This window comes from Salmo salar, chromosome 15 (genome assembly GCF_965601325.2).
Source record: "Salmo salar chromosome 15, fSalSal1, whole genome shotgun sequence".
Classification (NCBI taxonomy): Eukaryota; Metazoa; Chordata; class Actinopteri; order Salmoniformes; family Salmonidae; genus Salmo; species Salmo salar.
Genome location: NC_138305.1, coordinates 112783980 through 112804298, shown reverse-complemented (window position 1 = coordinate 112804298; position 20319 = coordinate 112783980). Strand labels below are relative to the sequence as shown.

Genomic DNA, 20319 nt, shown 5'->3' with positions numbered 1-20319 from the left:
ATTGGTCACGTACACGTGCTTAGCAGATGCTATTGGTCACGTACACGTGCTTAGCAGATGCTATTGGTCACGTACACGTGCTTAGCAGATGCTATTGGTCACGTACACGTGCTTAGCAGATGCTATTGGTCACATACACGTGGTTAGCAGATGCTATTGGTCACATACACGTGGTTAGCAGATGCTATTGGTCACATACACCTGGTTAGCAGATGCTATTGGTCACGTACACGTGCTTAGCAGATGCTATTGGTCACGTACACGTGCTTAGCAGATGCTATTGGTCACGTACACGTGCTTAGCAGATGCTATTGGTCACATACACGTGCTTAGCAGATGCTATTGGTCACATACACGTGCTTAGCAGATGCTATTGGTCGCGTACACGCGCTTAGCAGATGCTATTGGTCGCGTACACGCGCTTAGCAGATGCTATTGGTCGCGTACACGCGGTTAGCAGATGCTATTGGTCGCGTACACGCGGTTAGCAGATGCTATTGGTCGCGTACACGCGGTTAGCAGATGCTATTGGTCGCGTACACGTGCTTAGCAGATTCTATTGGTCACGTACACGTGCTTAGCAGATGCTATTGGTCACGTACACGCGCTTAGCAGATTCTATTGGTCACGTACACGCGCTTAGCAGATGCTTTTGGTCACGTACACGCGGTTAGCAGGTGCTATTGGCACGTACACGCGGTTAGCAGGTGCTATTGGTCACGTACACGCGGTTAGCAGGTGCTATTGGTCACGTACACGCGGTTAGCAGGTGCTATTGGTCACGTACACGCGGTTAGCAGGTGCTATTGGTCACGTACACGCGGTTAGCAGGTGCTATTGGTCACGTACACGCGGTTAGCAGGTGCTATTGGTCACGTACACGCGGTTAGCAGGTGCTATTGGTCACGCGGTTAGCAGGTGCTATTGGTCACGCGGTTAGCAGGTGCTATTGGTCACGCGGTTAGCAGGTGCTATTGGTCACGCGGTTAGCAGCAGGTGCTATTGGTCACGCGGTTAGCAGCGGTGCTATTGGTCACGCGGTTAGCAGCGGTGCTATTGGTCACGCGGTTAGCAGCGGTGCTATTGGTACACGCGGTTAGCAGCAGGTGCTATTGGTACACGCGGTTAGCAGCAGGTGCTATTGGTCACGCGGTTAGCAGCGTGCTATTGGTACACGCGGTTAGCAGCAGGTGCTATTGGTCACGCACAGCGGTTAGCAGCAGGTGCTATTGGTACACGCGGTTAGCAGGTGCTATTGGTCACGACACGGTTAGCAGGTGCTATTGGTCACGTACACGGTTAGCAGGTGCTATTGGTCACGTACACGTGCTTAGCAGGTGCTATTGGTCACGTACACGTGCTTAGCAGATGCTATTGGTCACGTACACGTGCTTAGCAGATGCTATTGGTCACGTACACGTGCTTAGCAGATGCTATTGGTCACGTACACGTGCTTAGCAGATGCTATTGGTCACGTACACGTGCTTAGCAGATGCTATTGGTCACGTACACGTGCTTAGCAGATGCTATTGGTCACGTACACGTGCTTAGCAGATGCTATTGGTCACGTACACGTGCTTAGCAGATGCTATTGGTCACGTACACGTGCTTAGCAGATGCTATTGGTCACGTACACGTGCTTAGCAGATGCTATTGGTCACGTACACGTGCTTAGCAGATGCTATTGGTCACGTACACGTGCTTAGCAGATGCTATTGGTCACGTCACGGCTTAGCAGATGCTATTGGTCGCGTACACGTGCTTAGCAGATTCTATTGGTCACGTACACGTGCTTAGCAGATGCTATTGGTCACGTACACGCGCTTAGCAGATTCTATTGGTCACGTACACGCGCTTAGCAGATGCTATTGGTCACGTACACGCGCTTAGCAGGTGCTATTGGTCACGTACACGCGGTTAGCAGGTGCTATTGGTCACGTACACGCGGTTAGCAGGTGCTATTGGTCACGTACACGCGGTTAGCAGGTGCTATTGGTCACGTACACGCGGTTAGCAGGTGCTATTGGTCACGTACACGCGGTTAGCAGGTGCTATTGGTCACGTACACGCGGTTAGCAGGTGCTATTGGTCACGTACACGCGGTTAGCAGGTGCTATTGGTCACGCGGTTAGCAGCAGGTGCTATTGGTCACGCGGTTAGCAGCAGGTGCTATTGGTCACGCGGTTAGCAGCAGGTGCTATTGGTCACGCGGTTAGCAGCAGGTGCTATTGGTCACGCGGTTAGCAGCAGGTGCTATTGGTACACGCGGTTAGCAGCAGGTGCTATTGGTACACGCGGTTAGCAGCAGGTGCTATTGGTACACGCGGTTAGCAGCAGGTGCTATTGGTACACGCGGTTAGCAGCAGGTGCTATTGGTACACGCGGTTAGCAGCAGGTGCTATTGGTACACGCGGTTAGCAGCAGGTGCTATTGGTACACGCGGTTAGCAGCAGGTGCTATTGGTACACGCGGTTAGCAGCAGGTGCTATTGGTACACGCGGTTAGCAGCAGGTGCTATTGGTACACGCGGTTAGCAGCAGGTGCTATTGGTACACGCGGTTAGCAGCAGGTGCTATTGGTACACGCGGTTAGCAGCAGGTGCTATTGGTACACGCGGTTAGCAGCAGGTGCTATTGTGAGTGTAGCGAAATGCTTGTGCTTCTAGTTCCGACCGTGCAGTAATATCTAACAATTCCCAAACAACTACCAAATACACACACATCTAAAGGAATGAATACGAATATGTACATAAAAATATATAAATGAGTGATGGCTGAACGGCATAGGCAAGATGCAGTAGATGGTATAGAGTACAGTATATACATATGAGATGAGTAATGTAGGGTATGAAAACATTATATAAAGTGGCATTGTTTAACCTCTCTGGGCTAGGCGGGACGAATTCGTCCCACCTACGTAACAGCCACTTGAAGCCTGTGGCGCGATTTTCAAAACCTTAAAAATCCTATTACTTCAATTTCTCAAACATATGACTATTTTACAGCTATTTAAAGACAAGACTCTCGTTAATTTAACCACACTGTCCGATTTCAAAAAGGCTTTACAACGAAAGCAAAACATTAGATTATGTCAGCAGAGTACCAAGCCAGAAATAATCAGACACCCATTTTTCAAGCTAGCATATAATGTCACCAAAACCCAGAAGACAGCTAAATGCAGCACTAACCTTTGATGATCTTCATCAGATGACAACCCTAGGACATTATGTTATACAATACATGCATGTTTTGTTCAATCAAGTTCATATTTATATCAAAAACCAGCTTTTTACATTAGCATGTGACGTTCAGAACTAGCATACCCCCCGCAAACTTCCGGGGAATTCGCTAACATTTTACTAAATTACTCACGATAAACGTTCACAAAAAGCATAACAATTATTTTAAGAATTATAGATACAGACCTCCTCTATGCACTCGATATGTCCGATTTTAAAATAGCTTTTTGGTGAAAGAATATTGCAAAATGTGCTAAGTACATAGCCCAGGCATCACGGGGCTAGCTATTTAGACACCCGGCAGGTTTAGCCTTCACCAAAATCAGATTTACTATTATAAAAGTTTGATTACCTTTTGTTGTCTTCGTCAGAATGCACTCCCAGGACTGCTACTTCAATAACAAATGTTGGTTTGGTCCAAAATAATCCATCGTTATATCCTAATAGCGGCGTTTTGTTCGTGCGTTCCAGACACTATCCGAAATGGTAAAGAAGGGTCGCGCGCATGGCGCAATTCGTGACAAAAAAAATCTAAATATTCCATTACCGTACTTCGAAGCATGTCAACCGCTGTTTAAAATCAATTTTTATGCCATTTTTCTCGTAGAAAAGCGATAATATTCCGACCGGGAATCTCCTTTTCGGCAAACAGAGGAAAAAATCACAAAGACGGGGGCGGTCGGGTCACGCGCCTAAGCCCAGAGTCCCTTGATCGGCCACTTGAGAAAGGCGATAATGTGTTTCAGCCTGGGGCTGGGATGACGACATTCAGGTTTTTCCCGGGCTCTGAGCGCCTATGGACGACGTAGGAAGTGTCACGTTAGAGCAGAGATCCTTAGTAAAAGATAGAGATGGAAAAGAAGTTCAAGAAATGGTCAGACAGGCCACTTCCTGTAAAGGAATCTCTCAGGTTTTGACCTGCCATTTGAGTTCTGTTATACTCACAGACACCATTCAAACAGTTTTAGAAACTTTAGGGTGTTTTCTATCCATATGTAATAAGTATATGCATATTCTAGTTACTGGGTAGGAGTGGTAACCAGATTAAATCGGGTATGTTTTTTATCCAGCCGTGTCAATACTGCCCCCTAGCCCTAACAGGTTAAAGTGGCTAGTGATACATTTATTACATCTAATTATTAAAGTGGCCAGAGATTCGAATGTTGACAGCAGCCCCTCACTGTGATGGCTGTTAGATTTGAGTCTGTATGTTGACAGCAGCCCCTCACTGTGATGGCTGTTAGATTTGAGTCTGTATGTTGACAGCAGCCCCTCACTGTGATGGCTGTTAGATTTGAGTCTGTATGTTGACAGCAGCCCCTCACTGTGATGGCTGTTAGATTTGAGTCTGTATGTTGACAGCAGCCCCTCACTGTGATGGCTGTTAGATTTGAGTCTGTATGTTGACAGCAGCCCCTCACTGTGATGGCTGTTAGATTTGAGTCTGTATGTTGACAGCAGCCCCTCACCGTGATGGCTGTTTGCACAATGTCTCTCGATTACATTCGCTTGTAAATGACATTCGGTAGCTCCTACGTATTTATGTATAACTTTGTGCTGGACTTCCTGTCTTGGCAATTTTTATATATATTTTTTTTTCTGTTTGCGGTCGTTAGCATATTTAGCTAGCAGCCTCCATGGACATTTGCTATTACTTGTGCACATTTTGTTAGTTTTCTGGTAATAGACACCCAATGGCCTTTTTCTGCGTTTTCTGGCACCCCCTTGTGTACGAAGCGGGTAATACTGTAAATCCAAGGACGAAAGAAGGTAAATCTGGATAGCGCTCAACCCTACCTGACACACACTGATTATCCCATTCATTCCCATTGGACTGGTTATTTGTGAAAAGCTCATGCAGAATCTTGTGACTGAGTAAATATGTTAAGCTTATTTTCCTATTTCCCTAGTGTGTGTTTTTAACTTCTTTATTCTAGTTATCTAGCAACACCCACAGTGTCCTGCCTAGCTTTAAAAAAAATATATATATATATATTTTTTCAAACTATCAAATGCTAGTACAAATTGACTGTTTCCTTTTTTTAAGCTACCATTTTAAAAGTTAGTGAGTGCTTCTAATGTAATGGTTTGCTGTGTGTTCCAGGCTGATGGAGAGGAGTTGGTGTCCCTGGCTAAAGAGGTGAACTCCAGCCAGACGGGGTCAGCCAAGGTGGACGAGCTGGATGACAAGCTCATTAAGAAACTAGCCTTTGTCTCCGCCGGCGACCTGGCACCACTCAACGCTTTCATAGGTGGACTGGCCGCACAGGAAGTTCTGAAGGTAAGGAGATGCTCCCTTCAGGTCTTGTCAGAACTGTTTCTGCTCTCTGATATGTTCGGACGTGTGAGGGGGGATGTGGTGCTTGTTCTTTGTTGTCCAACACTTTGTTATTGTGGGGGAGAGAATAGTGTCTGTACTCCCTCAATAAATCAAATTTTATTAGTCACATGCGTCGATTACAACAGTGAAATGCTGACTTACCAGCCCATAACCAACAGTGCAGTTCAACAAATACGAATAAGAAGTAAAAGGATCACATCATTTAAAAGCAGCAGTAAATAACAATGTGGAGGCTATATACAGGGTATTACGGTACAGAGTCAATGTGGAGGCTATATACAGGGTATTAGAGGTACAGAGTCAATGTGGAGGCTATATACAGGGGGTACCGGTACAGAGTCAATGTGGAGGCTATATACAGGGTATTAGAGGTACAGAGTCAATGTGGAGGCTATATACAGGGGGTACCGGTACAGAGTCAATGTGGAGGCTATATACAGGGGGTACCGGTACAGAGTCAATGTGGAGGCTATATACAGGGGGTACCGATACAGAGTCAATGTGGAGGCTATATACAGGGGGTACCGGTACAGAGTCAATGTGGAGGCTATATACAGGGTATTAGAGGTACAGAGTCAATGTGGAGGCTATATACAGGGGGTACCGGTACAGAGTCAATGTGGAGGCTATATACAGGGGGTACCGGTACAGAGTCAATGTGGAGGCTATATACAGGGTATTACGGTACAGAGTCAATGTGGAGGCTATATACAGGGGGCACCGGTACAGAGTCAATGTGGAGGCTATATACAGGGTATTACGGTACAGAGTCAATGTGGAGGCTATATACAGGGAACCGGTACAGAGTCAATGTGGATGCTATATACAGGGGGTACCGGTACAGAGTCAATGTGGAGGCTATATACAGGGGGTACCGGTACAGAGTCAATGTGGAGACTATATACAGGGGGTACCGGTACAGAGTCAATGTGGAGGCTATATACAGGGGGTACCGGTACAGAGTCAAATGTGGAGGCTATATACAGGGTGTTACGGTACAGAGTCAATGTGGAGGCTATATACAGGGGGGTACCGGTACAGAGTCAATGTGGAGGCTATATACAGGGGGTACCGGTACAGAGTCAATGTGGAGGCTATATACAGGGGGTACCGGTACAGAGTCAATGTGGAGGCTATATACAGGGGGTACCGGTACAGAGTCAATGTGGAGGCTATATACAGGGGGTACCGGTACAGAGTCAATGTGGAGGCTATATACAGGGGGTACCGGTACAGAGTCATTGTGGAGGCTATATACAGGGGGTACCGGTACAGAGTCAATGTGGAGGCTATATACAGGGGGGTACCGGTACAGAGTCAATGTGGAGGCTATATACAGGGGCTACCGGTACAGAGTCAATGTGGAGGCTATATACAGGGGGTACCGGTACAGAGTCAATATGCGGGGCCACCGGTTAGTTGAGGTAATATGTACATGTAGGTAGAGTTATTAAAGTGACTATGCATAGATAATGACACAGAGAGTAGCAGCGGTGTAAAAGAGGGGTGGGGGGGTGTCAATGTGAATAGTCTGGGTAGCCATTTGATTAGCTGTTCAGGAGGCTTATGTCTTGGGGGTAGAACTGTTAAGAAGCCTTTTGGACCTAGACTTGGCACTCAGGTACCGCTTGCCATGTGGTAGCAGAGAGAACAGTCTATGACTAGGGTGTCTGGAGTCTTTGATAATTTTTTGGGCCTTCTTCTGACACCACCTGGTATAGAGGTCCTGGATGGCAGGAAGCTTGGCCCCAGTGATGTACTGGGCCGTACGCGTTACCCTCTGTAGTGTCTTGCGGTCGGAGGCCGAGCAGTTACCATACCAGGCAGTGATGCAACCAGTCAGGATGCTCTCGATGGTGCAGCTGTAGAACCTTTTGAGGATCTGAGGACCCATGCCAAATCTTTTCAGTCTCCTGAGGGACAATAGGTTTTGTCGTGCCCTCTTCACCACTTCTTGGTGTGTTTGGACCACGTTAGTTTGTTGGTGATGTGGACACCAAGGAACTTGAAGATCTCAACCTGCTCCACTGCAGCCCCTTCGATGAGAATGGTGGCGTGCTCGGTCCTCCTTTTCCTGTTGTCCACAATCATCTCCTTTGTCTTGATCACGTTGAGGTAGTATTGTCCTGGCACCACACGGCCAGGTCTCTGACCTCCCTATAGGCTGTATCGTCGTTGTTGGTGATCAGCAAACTTAATGATGGTGTTGTAGTTGTGCTGGCCGTGCAGTCATGAGTGAACAGGAAGTACAGGAGGGGACTGAGCACGCACCTCTGAGGTGCCCCTGTGTTGAGGATCAGCATGGCAGATGTGTTGTTACCTACCCTCACCACCTGGGGACAGGAAGTCCAGGATCCCGTTGCAGAGGGTGGTGTTTAGTCCCAGGGTCCTTAGCTTAGTGATGAGCTTTGAGGGTACTATGGTGTTGAACGCTGAGCTGTAGTCAATGAATAGCATTCTCACATAGGTGTTCCTTTTGTCCAGGTGGGAAAGAACAGTGTGGAGTGAGATTGAGATTGCATCATCTGTCGATCTGTTTGGGCGGTATGCAAATTGGAGTGGGTCTAGGGTTTTTGGGATGATGGTGTTGATATGAGCCATGACCAGCCTTTCAAAGCGTTTCATGGCTACAGATGTGTGTGCTACGGGTCAGTAGTCATTTAGGCAGGTTACCTTAGTGTTCTTGGGCACAGGCACTATGGTGGTCTGCTTAAAACATGTTGGTATTACAGACTCAATCAGGGACATGTTGAAAATGTTAGTGAAGACACCTGCCAGTTGGTCAGCACATGCACATGCCCAGAGCACACGTCCTGGTAATCCGTCTGGCCCCGCGGCCTTATGTATGTTGACCTGCTTAAAGGTCTTTCTCACGTCGGCTACGGAGAGCGTGATCACACAGTCGTCCGGAACAGCTGCTGCTCTCATGCATGCTTTCAGTGTTGCTTGCCTCGAAGCGAGCATAGAAGTAGTTTAGCTCGTCTGGTAGGCTCGTGTCACTGGGCAGCTCGCGGCTGTGCTTCCCTTTGTAGTCTGTAATGGTTTGCAAGCCCTGCCACATCACAGGAACCGGAGTAGTATGCCTCGATCTTTGTCCCGTATTGACGCTTTGCCTGTTTGATGGTTCGGAGGGCGTAGCGGGATTTCTTATAAGCGTCCGGGTTAGAATCCCGCTTCTTGAAAGCGGCAGCTTTTTAGCCTTTAGGTCAGTGCGGATGTTGCCTGTAATCCATGGCTTCTGGTTGCGGTATGTACGTACGGTCACTGTGGGGATGATGTCATCATTGTACTTATTGATGAAGCAAATGACTGATGTGGTGTCCTCCTCAATGCCGTTGGAAGAATCCAGGAACATATTCCCGTCTGTGTTAGCAAAACAGTCCTGTAGTTTAGCATCTGCTTCATCTGACCACTTTTTTTATAGACCGAGGCACTGGTGCTTCCTGCTTTAATTTTTGCTTGTAAGCAGGAATCAGGAGGATAGAATTGTGGTCAGATTTGCCAAATGGAGGGCGAGGGAGAGTTTTGTATGCGTCTCCGTGTGTGGACTAAAGGTGGTCCAGAGTTTTTTTTCCCTCTGGTTGCACATGTAACATGCTGATAGAAATGAGGTAAAACAGATTCAAGGTTCCCTGCATTAAAGTCCCCGGCTACTAGGAGCGTCGCCTCTGGGTGAGCGTTTTCTTGTTTGCTTATGGTGGAATACAGCTCATTCAATGCTGTCTTAGTGCCAGCCTCTGACTGTGGTGGTATGTAAACAGCTACAAAGAATATAGATGAAAACTCTCTAGGTAGATAGTGTGGTCTGCAGCTTATGATGAGAAACTCTACCTCAGGCGAGCAAAACCTCGAGACTTCCTTAGATATCGTCCACCAGCTGTTATTTACAAATACACACGTGCTAGAGGAGTCACCACAGTCCCTGGTTCAAGTCCAGGCCGTGTCACACCCGGCCGTGGTTGGGAGTCCCATAGGGCGACGCACAATTGGCCCAGTGTCCGGGTTTGTCTAGGGTAGGCCGTCATTGTAAATAAGAATTTGTTCTTAACTAACTTGCCTAGTTAAATAAAAAATAAATAAATAAGCATTTCACTTTAATGTCTTAACCTTTTTTTGTATTCGGCGCATGTGACAAGTAACATTTGATTTTATTGGCCCTTATGGACCCTTATGGACCGTTCTGGCTCAGGCTAACTGTTGTACTGATCTTGTGTAAGTTAAACAACCCTCCCACCTAAGCCTCAGGACCCTGACTGTCTCCTCTCTCGGCATGTACAGGGAAGTTGATGCAGTCGCTGTTACAGCGGTGTGTTCACGTTCTGAATCATTTTGGTGGTTTTTCAGGTCGGCTCGATTTATCACAAAAAAATAATCCCCGTTTTTGGTTTCAAATTCTTTATTTTTTAACATATTATGAAATAATGACACTACTATGACTGTAGAGCTTCTTAATGGGAATTCCAAATCTCAAAATGGTCAGCGTTCAATTGTCAAAATCATTTAAAATATTCCAGGTCTACATTGGGAAGACATCAATAGAACAACAGTAAATTACTAAAATAATATATTTCAATTTTCTATTACTTCGTTTTTCTTTGACTTTATGTTTCCTTCCTTAAAGTCATCTCATCTGTGCTCAGACAGTAGCAGCCAGATAACCAGCTCACGTTATCTCTGTTCTCCTCGTACTCTCTGTTTGTAGTCATCCTGTTTAGCTAGCCTGCCTTAGTATGCTGCAGAGCTGTTCTTCAAATTAGATACGTTGTTGTGTACATAGCTAGCCTGCCTTAGTACGCTGCAGAGCTGTTCTTCAAATTAGATACGTTGTTGTGTACATAGCTAGCCTGCCTTAGTATGCTGCAGAGCTGTTCTTCAAATTAGATACGTTGTTGTGTACATAGCTAGCCTGCCTTAGTATGCTGCAGAGCTGTCTGACTAAACCATTTTACTACTTCTTCAAAGTAGACAAACTGTCTCTCTCTCTCTCTCTCTCGATGTTGTGTATATTCCTCTCTCATGTGGTCTGTGTGTATCTCTATCCTAATGTAGCAGGTGTAAACGTGTATCATCCAGAGGTCTGTATATAATGAGGAGATGCTCATGTCTCTAACAATGGAAGTCGTTGTCCCAAAGACAGGGTGGTAGGCGACAGGCTGAGATCCAAAACAAGCCCAAAGAAACTCAATGATCTTATTTCGGACAGATTCTGATCAGTCTCTGAGCTGGACCATGTTTCTGCGCTGAATATTTACTTAATGAAAACTACAACTCCCTACAGGGAAGTTCATTCCCATAATTCAGTGGCTGTACTGTATTATAACTGTGTGTGTGTGTGTGTGTGTGTGTGTGTGTGTGTGTGTGTGTGTGTGTGTGTGTCCTAGGCGTGTACAGGGAAGTTCATGCCCATAATTCAGTGGCTGTATTTTGATGCTCTGGAGTGTCTGTCTGAGGAAGAGGGTGGAGCCATGCTCACTGAGGAGGACTGTGCCCCTGTGAGTATAACACACACCTACTGCGCACACACCTACTGCGCACACACCTACTGCACACACACCTACTGCGCACACACCTACTGCGCACACACCTACTGCGCACACACACACCTACTGCACACACACCTACTGCACACACACCTACTGCGCACACACCTACTGCGCACACACCTACTGCGCACACACACACCTACTGCACACACACCTACTGCGCACACACCTACTGCGCACACACACACCTACTGCACACACACCTACTGCGCACACACCTACTGCGCACACACACACCTACTGCGCACACACACACCTACTGCGCACACACACACCTACTGCGCACACACACACCTACTGCACACACACCTACTGCACACACACCTACTGCACACACACCTACTGCACACACACCTACCGCGCACACACCTACTGCGCACACACCTACTGCGCACACACCTACTGCGCACACACACACCTACTGCACACACACACACCTACTGCACACACACCTACTGCACACACACACACCTACTGCACACACACCTACTGCACACACACCTACCGCACACACACCTACCGCACACACACCTACCGCACACACACCTACTGCACACACACCTACTGCACACACACCTACTGCGCACACACCTACTGCGCACACACCTACTGCGCACACACCTACTGCGCACACACCTACTGCGCACACACCTACTGCGCACACACCTACTGCGCACACACCTACTGCGCACACACCTACTGCGCACACACCTACTGCGCGCACACCTACTGCGCGCACACCTACCGCGCGCACACCTACCGCGCGCACACCTACCGCGCGCACACCTACCGCGCACACACCTACCCCGCACACACCTACCCCGCATACACCTACCCCGCACACACCTACTGCGCATACACCTACCCCGCACACACCTACTGCGCACACACCTACTGCGCACACACCTACAGCACACACACCTACCCCGCACACACCTACTGCGCACACACCTACTGCGCACACACCTACAGCACACACACCTACCCCGCACACACCTACTGCGCATACACCTACCCCGCACACACCTACCGCGCACACACCTACCGCGCACACACCTACCGCGCACACACCTACCGCGCACACACCTACCGCGCACACACCTACCGCGCACACACCTACTGCGCACACACCTACTGCGCGCACACCTACTGCGCACACACCTACTGCGCGCACACCTACTGCGCGCACACCTACTGCGCGCACACCTACCGCGCGCACACCTACCGCGCGCACACCTACCGCGCGCACACCTACCGCGCGCACACCTACCGCACGCACACCTACCCCACGCACACCTACCCCACGCACACCTACCGCACGCACACCTACCCCACGCACACCTACCGCACGCACACCTACCCCACGCACACCTACCGCACGCACACCTACCCCACGCACACCTACCGCGCGCGCGCACACACTAGATGGTAGCCGGTTGGGTCGCGCGGGCTAGGCGGTAGCCGGTTGGGTCGCGCGGGCTAGGCGGTAGCCGGTTGGGTCGCGGGGGCTAGGCGGTAGCCGGTTGGGTCGCGGGGGCTAGGCGGTAGCCGGTGGGTCGCGGGGGCTAGGCGGTAGCCGGTTGGGTCGCGCGGGCTAGGCGGTAGCCGGTTGGGTCGCGGGGGCTAGGCGGTAGCCGGTTGGGTCGCGGGGGCTAGGCGGTAGCCGGTTGGGTCGCGGGGGCTAGGCGGTAGCCGGTTGGGTCGCGGGGGCTAGGCGGTAGCCGGTTGGGTCGCGATTATCATATGCGTAAAGTTGTTAAATATTTTGTTCTGTTTTGGTAGGTGTCAGACACTTAAATAAATCATATCAATAAAAAAATCTCACAACGCGCGCACACACACACACACACAGTCACACACACACACACACACACACACACACACACACACACACACACACACACACACACACACACACCCCCCCGTCACACATCCAGACCCTGCAGATACAGAACACATGTTATAGAAGTTTAAACACCTGTTTCTCTAAACCCCCTCCTCCCCCCCTCCTCCTCCCTCTAGAGGAACAGTCGTTATGACGGCCAGATCGCTGTCTTTGGCTCCCAGTTGCAAGAGGAGTTGGCTAAACAGCGCTACTTCCTGGTTGGGGCTGGCGCTATTGGCTGTGAGCTGCTGAAGAACTTTGCCATGATTGGATTGGCCAGCGGGGAGGGTGAGGTCATTGTGACAGACATGGACACCATAGAGAAATCCAACCTCAACAGACAGTTCCTCTTCAGGTGAGAGAGGAGGAGGACGAGACTAATGAGGTTTTAAATAATGTGTGAAAACCCCATCTCTTTTTATCTAAGGCCTTTAGTCAGTGTTTTGACTGTTTTAGACATTGGATGCATTCCTAATGACACCCTGTTTAATTTATAGTGCCCTTCTACTGATCTGGGGTCATTTCATAGTGCCCTACTACTGATCTGGGGTCATTTCATAGTGCCCTACTACTGATCTGGGGTCATTTCATAGTGCCCTACTACTGATCTGGGGTCATTTCATAGTGCCCTTCTACTGATCTGGGGTCATTTCATAGTGCCCTACTACTGATCTGGGGTCATTTCATAGTGCCCTACTACTGATCTGGGGTCATTTCATAGTGCCCTACTACTGATCTGGGGTCATTTCATAGTGCCCTACTACTGATCTGGGGTCATTTCATAGTGCCCTACTACTGATCTGGGGTCATTTCATAGTGCCCTTCTACTGATCTGGGGTCATTTCATAGTGCCCTTCTACTGATCTGGGGTCATTTCATAGTGCCCTACTACTGATCTGGGGTCATTTCATAGTGCCCTACTACTGATCTGGGGTCATTTCATAGTGCCCTTCTACTGATCTGGGGTCATTTCATAGTGCCCTTCTACTGATCTGGGGTCATTTCATAGTGCCCTACTACTGATCTGGGGTCATTTCATAGTGCCATACTACTGATCTGGGGTCATTTCATAGTGCCCTACTACTGATCTGGGGTCATTTCATAGTGCCCTTCTACTGATCTGGGGTCATTTCATAGTGCCCTACTACTGATCTGGGGTCATTTCATAGTGCCCTACTACTGATCTGGGGTCATTTCATAGTGCCCTACTACTGATCTGGGGTCATTTCATAGTGCCCTACTACTGATCTGGGGTCATTTCATAGTGCCCTACTACTGATCTGGGGTCTTTTCATAGTGCCCTACTACTGATCTGGGGTCATTTCATAGTGCCCTACTACTGATCTGGGGTCATTTCATAGTGCCCTACTACTGATCTGGGGTCATTTCATAGTGCCCTACTACTGATCTGGGGTCATTTCATAGTGCCCTACTACTGATCTGGGGTCATTTCATAGTGCCCTTCTACTGATCTGGGGTCATTTCATAGTGCCCTTCTACTGATCTGGGGTCATTTCATAGTGCCCTTCTACTGATCTGGGGTCATTTCATAGTGCCCTACTACTGATCTGGGGTCATTTCATAGTGCCCTTCTACTGATCTGGGGTCATTTCATAGTGCCCTTCTACTGATCTGGGGTCATTTCATAGTGCCCTACTACTGATCTGGGGTCATTTCATAGTGCCCTTCTACTGATCTGGGGTCATTTCATAGTGCCCTTCTACTGATCTGGGGTCATTTCATAGTGCCCTTCTACTGATCTGGGGTCATTTCATAGTGCCCTACTACTGATCTGGGGTCATTTCATAGTGCCCTACTACTGATCTGGGGTCATTTCATAGTGCCCTACTACTGATCTGGGGTCATTTCATAGTGCCCTACTACTGATCTCGGGTCATTTCATAGTGCCCTACTACTGATCTGGGGTCATTTCATAGTGCCCTCTACTGATCTGGGTCATTTCATAGTGCCCTACTACTGATCTGGGGTCATTTCATAGTGCCCTACTACTGATCTGGGGTCATTTCATAGTGCCCTACTACTGATCTGGGGTCATTTCATAGTGCCCTTCTACTGATCTGGGGTCATTTCATAGTGCCCTACTACTGATCTGGGGTCATTTCATAGTGCCCTACTACTGATCTGGGGTCATTTCATAGTGCCCTACTACTGATCTCGGGTCATTTCATAGTGCCCTTCTACTGATCTGGGGTCATTTCATAGTGCCCTTCTACTGATCTGGGGTCATTTCATAGTGCCCTTCTACTGATCTGGGGTCATTTCATAGTGCCCTTCTACTGATCTGGGGTCATTTCATAGTGCCCTTCTACTGATCTGGGGTCATTTCATAGTGCCCTTCTACTGATCTGGGGTCATTTCATAGTGCCCTTCTACTGATCTGGGGTCATTTCATAGTGCCCTACTACTGATCTGGGGTCATTTCATAGTGCCCTTCTACTGATCTGGGGTCATTTCATAGTGCCCTACTACTGATCTGGGGTCATTTCATAGTGCCCTTCTACTGATCTGGGGTCATTTCATAGTGCCCTATACAGGGAGAACAATACCATTTAATTATTCATCTTTTATTGGCACATATTTTGGAAAGTGTTGCGTGTTTTAAATAGCTGTGTTTTGGTTCAGGCCGTGGGATGTGACCAAGATGAAGAGCGAGACAGCGGCCGCGGCGGTGAAGCAGATGAACCCGTCTATTCGGATCACGGGACACCAGAACCGCGTCGGGCCCGACACAGAGCGAGTCTACGATGACGACTTCTTCGAGAGCCTCCACGGAGTCGCCAACGCTCTGGACAACGTCGACGCACGTAAGACACGCTCTAAAGACTTCCTGCTCCCATTTGTTGCTGTGTGTAACGTACGGAGGTAGAACAGACTGGCCTGTTTCTACACGATTAAACAGGGTGATATTTCTGGGCTTTACACGATTAAACAGGGTGATATTTCTGGGCTTTACACGATTAAACAGGGTGATATTTCTGGGCTTTACACGATTAAACAGGGTGATAGATATTTCTGGGCTTTACACGATTAAACAGGGTGATAGATATTTCTGGGCTTTACACGATTAAACAGGGTGATAGATATTTCTGGGCTTTACACGATTAAACAGGGTGATAGATATTTCTGGGCTTTACACGATTAAACAGGGTGATAGATATTTCTGGGCTTTACACGATTAAACAGGGTGATAGATATTTCTGGGCTTTACACGATTAAACAGGGTGATAGATATTTCTGGGCTTTACACGATTAAACAGGGTGATAGATATTTCTGGGCTTTACACGATTAAACAGGGTGATAGATATTTCTGGGCTTTACACGATTAAACAGGGTGATAGATATTTCTGGGCTTTACACGATTAAACAGGATGATAGATATTTCTGGGCTTTACACGATTAAACAGGATGATAGATATTTCTGGGCTTTACACGATTAAACAGGGTGATAGATATTTCTGGGCTTTACACGATTAAACAGGGTGAGATAGATATTTCTGGGCTTTACACGATTAAACAGGGTGAGATAGATATTTCTGGGCTTTACACGATTAAACAGGGTGAGATAGATATTTCTGGGCTTTACACGATTAAACAGGGTGAGATAGATATTTCTGGGCTTTACACGATTAAACAGGGTGAGATAGATATTTCTGGGCTTTACACGATTAAACAGGGTGAGATAGATATTTCTGGGCTTTACACGATTAAACAGGGTGAGATAGATATTTCTGGGCTTTACACGATTAAACAGGGTGAGATAGATATTTCTGGGCTTTACACGATTAAACAGGGTGAGATAGATATTTCTGGGCTTTACACGATTAAACAGGGTGAGATAGATATTTCTGGGCTTTACACGATTAAACAGGGTGAGATAGATATTTCTGGGCTTTACACGATTAAACAGGGTGAGATAGATATTTCTGGGCTTTACACGATTAAACAGGGTGAGATAGATATTTCTGGGCTTTACACGATTAAACAGGGTGAGATAGATATTTCTGGGCTTTACACGATTAAACAGGTGTGATAGATATTTCTGGGCTTTACACGATTAAACAGGTTTGATGGATATTTCTGGGCTTTACACGATTAAACAGGGTGAGATAGATATTTCTGGGCTTTACACGATTAAACAGGGTGAGATAGATATTTCTGGGCTTTACACGATTAAACAGGGTGAGATAGATATTTCTGGGCTTTACACGATTAAACAGGGTGAGATAGATATTTCTGGGCTTTACACGATTAAACAGGGTGAGATAGATATTTCTGGGCTTTACACGATTAAACAGGGTGAGATAGATATTTCTGGGCTTTACACGATTAAACAGGGTGAGATAGATATTTCTGGGCTTTACACGATTAAACAGGGTGAGATAGATATTTCTGGGCTTTACACGATTAAACGGGGTGAGATGGATATTTCTGGGCTTTACATGATTAAACGGGGTGAGATGGATATTTCTGGGCTTTACATGATTAAACAGGGTGATAGATATTTCTGGGCTTTACATGATTAAACGGGGTGAGATGGATATTTCTGGGCTTTACATGATTAAACGGGGTGAGATGGATATTTCTGGGCTTTACATGATTAAACGGGGTGAGATGGATATTTCTGGGCTTTACATGATTAAACGGGGTGAGATGGATATTTCTGGGCTTTACATGATTAAACAGCGGGAGATGGATATTTCTGGGCTTTGTGGGTTCGATTCCCACGGGGGACCAGTACGGGAACTAAAAAAATGTATGAAAACGTATGAAATGTATGCCTTCACTACCTTAAGTAGCTCTGGATAAGAGCGTCTGCTAAATGACTAAAATGTAAATGAAGTGAGGCTCGACCGCACCGGGTTATGTGTTGTGAAGCTAGCCACAATAAGGATTAAGCACAATAGTAGCGTTTGCGGTTTGCCTTCAAAATAAAAGTACCTCCTTTGAAAGTGACGCAGAAGGTTACAATTGGTGGAATTATGCCATGTTTAGACTAGATAGTGTTAAACAAGGTTGCAATGAAATGGGGTAACAGTCTACCCAAGACATGTTTTCCCAACGTCCTCAGTTTTCATACTCCAAAACATCCACTCAGTGTTGTTTTTCCTCTGGAATAGTGTTCAATACACATAGGTTGACAATAAATGTGGCTCAATTCACAGTTGTTTCAGATTCCCACAATAAGAGCTATGATGCTAATGTTCTCTGGGTGTCACTGAGTAGACTGATAGCCCATGTCATTGATCCACAATCCATAGGTAAGGCTATACAGTGAAATGGGTATGGCCCCCAATGCAATTCTAAAGCATAATACATCGTGTGATTTCAACCGATTTTTGTCAAATTAACACATTTTTGTCTTTTGTTGATTTTATATAACAGCATTCCAACCTCGTTTAGCATGATCTATTTAATTATGGCATAATTTGTATTTGTATTCATTTGCATCACTGTCAATGACATACTTTTATTTTGAAGGCTAACCACAAAGTCCACTATTGTGGCTAATCCTTATTGTGGCTAGCTTCACATAGATGGGTCCTCCATTAATCAAATAAGAACCGTCTTATTTTAGATGATGACACCTAGCTAGATAGCTAGCTACTATAGCTACTGAAACAGATGTCGTTCTGCTGTGTTTTTGGGGAAGAACATTGTTTGTATCCATGAGCTAGCTAGCTACTATAGCTACTGAAACAGATGTCGTTTTGCTGTGTTTTTGGGGAAGAACATTGTTTGTATCCATGAGCTAGCTAGCTTTTTGTTAATGACCAGCACTGTAGGTGTGTGAGACAATGTTAACAGCATCATAGCAGACGTATCGATGAATCGTTGTGACATATGAAATATGAGTAGTGTAATCAATATGTAATAATACGTAAAAAAAAAATTTATGAACACGTTAAATTATTATGTGACGTGCAGTCATATTCAGGTCCTGATTGGTCAACAAGTTTATTTGACACTCAAATAGTGTTATTCGATGTTGATATGTGAAGACCCAAACGTTGTTCCAAAATGATGAGACCTGTGTTAATGTTCTATAGTCTATTGATGAGACCTGTGTTAATGTTCTATAGTCTATTGATGAGACCTGTGTTAATGTTCTATAGTCTATTGATGAGACCTGTGTTAATGTTCTATAGTCTATTGATGAGACCTGTGTTAATGTTCTATAGTCTATTGATGAGACCTGTGTTAATGTTCTATAGTCTATTGATGAGACCTGTGTTAATGTTCTATAGTCTATTGATGAGACCTGTGTTAATGTTCTATAGTCTATTGATGAGACCTGTGTTAATGTTCTATAGTCTATTGATGAGACCTGTGTTAATGTTCTATAGTCTATTGATGAGACCTGTGTTAATGTTCTATAGTCTATTGATGAGACCTGTGTTAATGTTCTATAGTCTAATGATGAGACCTGTGTTGATGTTCTATAGTCTAATGATGAGACCTGTGTTAATGTTCTATAGTCTATTGATGAGACCTGTGTTAATGTTCTATAGTCTATTGATGAGACCTGTGTTAATGTTCTATAGTCTATTGATGAGACCTGTGTTGATGTTCTATAGTCTATTGATGAGACCTGTGTTAATGTTCTATAGTCTAATGATGAGACCTGTGTTAATGTTCTATAGTCTATTGATGAGACCTGTGTTAATGTTCTATAGTCTATTGATGAGACCTGTGTTAATGTTCTATAGTCTATTGATGAGACCTGTGTTAATGTTCTATAGTCTATTGATGAGACCTGTGTTAATGTTCTATAGTCTATTGATGAGACCTGTGTTAATGTTCTATAGTCTATTGATGAGACCTGTGTTGATGTTCTATAGTCTATTGATGAGACCTGTGTTAATGTTCTATAGTCTAATGATGAGACCTGTGTTAATGTTCTATAGTCTATTGATGAGACCTGTGTTAATGTTCTATAGTCTATTGATGAGACCTGTGTTAATGTTCTATAGTCTATTGATGAGACCTGTGTTAATGTTCTATAGCCTAATGCCTGCTACAGTAAGTTAGCATTATCAGTGAATGTACATTTTGCATTAGGTTCTGGGTACATTGGTACAATGTTTATAGACCGACCTGTTTAATATGACCAGGATGTTATCATTATCAGTGTATGTACATTATGCATTAGGTTCTGGGTACAATGTTTATAGACAGACCTGTTTAATATGACCAGGATGTTATCATTATTAGTGTATGTACATTATGCATTAGGTTCTGGGTACATTTATATTTAAAAAAAAAGGGGCATTTTTATAAACAGAATTAAAA

The 20319-nt window shown here is 46.0% G+C and overlaps 1 protein-coding gene across 1 annotated transcript in view; it reads left to right on the top strand.

The window, feature by feature from the left end:
- Window positions 1–20319, top strand: part of LOC106572971 (ubiquitin-like modifier-activating enzyme 1) — an 88364-nt gene that overhangs the window by 31472 nt on the left and 36573 nt on the right. Inside the window, 4 exon segments of the mRNA XM_082962298.1 lie at window positions 5343–5519; window positions 10961–11071; window positions 13145–13362; window positions 15651–15832. Of these exon segments, the coding sequence (XP_082818424.1) occupies window positions 5343–5519; window positions 10961–11071; window positions 13145–13362; window positions 15651–15832 (688 nt within the window).